This window comes from Leptonychotes weddellii, chromosome 2 (assembly GCF_054177405.1).
Source record: "Leptonychotes weddellii isolate Sample4059 chromosome 2, ASM5417740v2, whole genome shotgun sequence".
Classification (NCBI taxonomy): Eukaryota; Metazoa; Chordata; class Mammalia; order Carnivora; family Phocidae; genus Leptonychotes; species Leptonychotes weddellii.
This window is the reverse complement of record NC_138370.1, coordinates 92,435,051-92,438,362: the sequence shown is the minus strand read 5'-3', so window position 1 is coordinate 92,438,362 and position 3,312 is coordinate 92,435,051. Positions and strand designations below refer to the sequence as shown.

Sequence of the window (3,312 nt, the reverse complement as noted above, 5' to 3'; positions counted from 1 at the left end):
TATATATAAAAGTCCATGCTTTAAAATGATTGACATAATATTCCACAGAAGGCACAAGTGCCCCACTCTACCTGTAAACCCATGGTGATGGTTTCATTCCATATCTTATCAATAAAGTTTTTTTTCTTCCATAGATAGTGAAAAAAATATATAAATACTGCATCATTGTCAAGGTGGAGATACCTACATTACTAATATGGTAAGGTTATGGTCCCATGGAAAGGTGGCCTTATACATATTAGTTAATACTACACAGAGTATGCATTCTCACGCCTTTTCCCCAAAATCTCTGATAGATTTTGTTGGACCCATATTGCAGAATTCACTCAGAATGGATTGCCCTGCCAGATAAAATAGTACTATCCGTGAATGTGGATCTTTTCCTTCTATAGAAGGAAAAGAGACGACAAACAGAGGAGGCTACAACTTTACAACTTCTCTAACAAACCAAGGAAATTCATAAAGAGGAGTAACGGAGGAAAATATGTGGGCTAAATATAATAAATAATAACTGCTCAAAATAAGAGTATGGGATCATAGGATTTCTTTTCACAACAAAAACAAACTTGTTTTTAAATTAGTAAAGAGAAAATGTAAGCCCTTAAATTCAGATATTGGGTTCCTGCTACCTTCATTTACATATATCTCTGTTCTTTTATTTTCCTCAAGATTCTCATTTGTCACTTGCATATAATTAGGATTCTCGGTTTTATGTAGAATTTCTGAAACTTTGTGGTTAACAGAGGAACTGGGCTCTGTTATGATCCCTATACTGGAAACTAGATAATGCCACAAAACCCCACATTACTTCCCAGAAGCTCACACAGGGATGGATGCTAGTAATTGCCAGTGCGTGCATATATAATAGTTTTCATTTTATGAAAAAGATAGAAGGAAATTTATTCACACAGTCCTCTGTTGACAATCACAAGTGCAGTACGGGGGTAAAAGTTGTGGGGTTTGCTATTCTATTTAATAGTAAAAGGAAGCATCCTTCAAGCCTTGGTTCTTGTCTCCACTGCTATCTCACTTTCTGCAGCTCCTGTCTCAGCCAGGATGGCAGAGGCTGCCCCAGTCTGTGTAGCAGTTTGGACAGTTCCACATTATGATCACGGTAGTAGTTAGAGAGGAAAGTTCTAGACTGGAAAGCAAAAAGAAAAAAAAAACTTGAAGGACGTTATTAGTTCATTAAACACAGTTATGCAACCTACATTTCTTAAGAAATTCTATTACAATATAGGTGTCTATAAAATATGCATTTCTTTGGATTGTTCCCTAGATATCACTCATCTTTACCTTTTAAAAAGATTTGGCAGCCCGTAGCTATAAAATAAAAATAGGTACAGGTATATCTTTTCTGGCTTATATACCACTGAGGCACTTATTTATTCAGTATTGGTCAAGTCTATGCAGAGAGAAAAGTTGATGAGAGGTAGTGACACTACAGAAGAATGAGGTAGGGACCTGAAGTGGTACCAAATCTACAAAAGTGAGCTAGAAAAAACACAGACATTTCCTTTAAAATTGGTCACTTTGTGTAAAATTGTGCCATAGCATAAAAAGTGAACATAAATAACCATAAGAGCTGAAATTCATGATTAAAGAAATAACCTATGACTTTGCAAAAATATTTTCTGTGTTTGTTCAGGACAAAAATTTATGCTTTTAAAGCAAGAGTTTTTACTTCAAAAATAGTATAAGATCTCATTATAAAAATCATTATAATGAATTTTCTTGTGATTCTTAAATTCCTAGTCAAACTGGAATGATTGGCCCTTATTAGATGAATGGGTAAAAAAAGAATGCTCAACTATATCAGTAGTCTTTATGTTTTCTTGTATTTCTGGGAAACCAGAAAATTTATAATTGGGTTTTGTCTCTGGATGTCACTTACCTTATATTATAACCCAATGAACATTGTTTTGTGTCTCTGATAAAATAGTACAGATGAACAATTTTCCTTGTGGAAGTATAGGAGCAATGGCCCAAACAGTTTTCGGTCTTGTTAAATTTATACCATCTCACTTAAGCCCTTTCCAATATTTTAACACAAATGAGTCTTGTTCTTCATAAAACTCCCTTGGCAACTTTGGTGCATACTGTGGAAATGGACTTAAGACAACTACATTTTGTTTTGTACCATCCACCGAATATTTCATTACATTTCTTCCCTTAAACCAGATTGTAAACACTTCAAAGTCTGGATAAGATGTTTGTAGAGGTAGTGAGAACATCACACTGATTTCCTGGCAGATTAAAGTGATTTCTGAAACTCTTTTGAAATTATTGAGTTCAAAGGTACAGTTTAAGGACTTTCTGGTACTTCTATTTCCATAGTAACACCTGAATCACTTCCATCCTCCCTTTGCCCACCTTGCCTTGGGAGAGATACTCATTATATCTGGCTCAGCTGATGACTAATTGGTTTCCCAACCTTAGTCTACCTCCTCATACCATCACTTTTTTTTTTTTTAAGATTTTATTTATTTGACAGAGAGAGAGAGACAGCGAAAGAGGGAACACAAGCAGGGGGGAATGGGAGAGGGAGAAGCAGACTCCCCGCTGAGCAGGGAGTCTGATGTGGGGCTCCATCCCAGGACCCTGGGATCGTGACCTGAGCCTATGGCAGATGCTTAACCGACTGAGCCACCCAGGTGCCCCATACCATCACTTTTATTAAGAATTTCTTTTCCTGCTTTTGTAGTTTGTCATTGTTTTATGTATCTTATTATAAATCAATGACAATAACTAATTTACTCTCCTATAAAAAATCTGGGTTCATAACTGTTTTATCCTGTATCCTCTTTGTGATATTGTGATTTATGATATAAAATATATCTGGTTTTTGCTCCCTTTTCTGGCGCAAAGCTCCTAAAATCCTTGGAATTTCCTGAATGAAAGAGTTATAAAGGTATCTTTTGTTATGTTAATTAACATTCTTCTGGAACCCGCCTGGATGGGGGCTGGTTGCTAGGAGAACCAACCATGTGATTAGAAGGTTGGAACTTTAAGTCCCACCCCACTGGCCTGGAGGAAAGAGGGGCTGGGGATTGAATCAGTTGCCATTTACCAAAGATTTAATCAGTTATGTCTCTGTAATGAGACCTCCAATAAAAACCCAAAAAGGACTGGGTGTAGAGAACTTCCCTGTTGGTGAACATGAAGAGATTGGGGGAGAGTGGCTCACATAGAGGGCTTTCCCCATAACTTGCCCTATGCATCCCTTCCATCTGGCTGCTCCTGAGTTATATCCCTTTATGATTAACACGTGATCTAGTAAGTGACGTTTCTGTGAGTTCTGTGAGTCGCTGT

At 36.9% G+C, this 3,312-nt stretch overlaps 1 protein-coding gene across 1 annotated transcript in view; it reads right to left on the bottom strand.

Annotated features, from left to right (window-relative positions):
* Nucleotides 1-580: 580 nt before the first annotated feature.
* Nucleotides 581-3,312, bottom strand: part of LOC102745096 (N-deacetylase and N-sulfotransferase 4) — a 232,821-nt gene continuing 230,089 nt past the window's right edge. Inside the window, exon 13 of the mRNA XM_081813069.1 lies at nucleotides 581-1,141. Within this exon, the coding sequence (XP_081669195.1) occupies nucleotides 1,022-1,141 (120 nt within the window). The 3' untranslated portion in view covers nucleotides 581-1,021. The remainder of the gene's footprint in view (nucleotides 1,142-3,312) is intronic.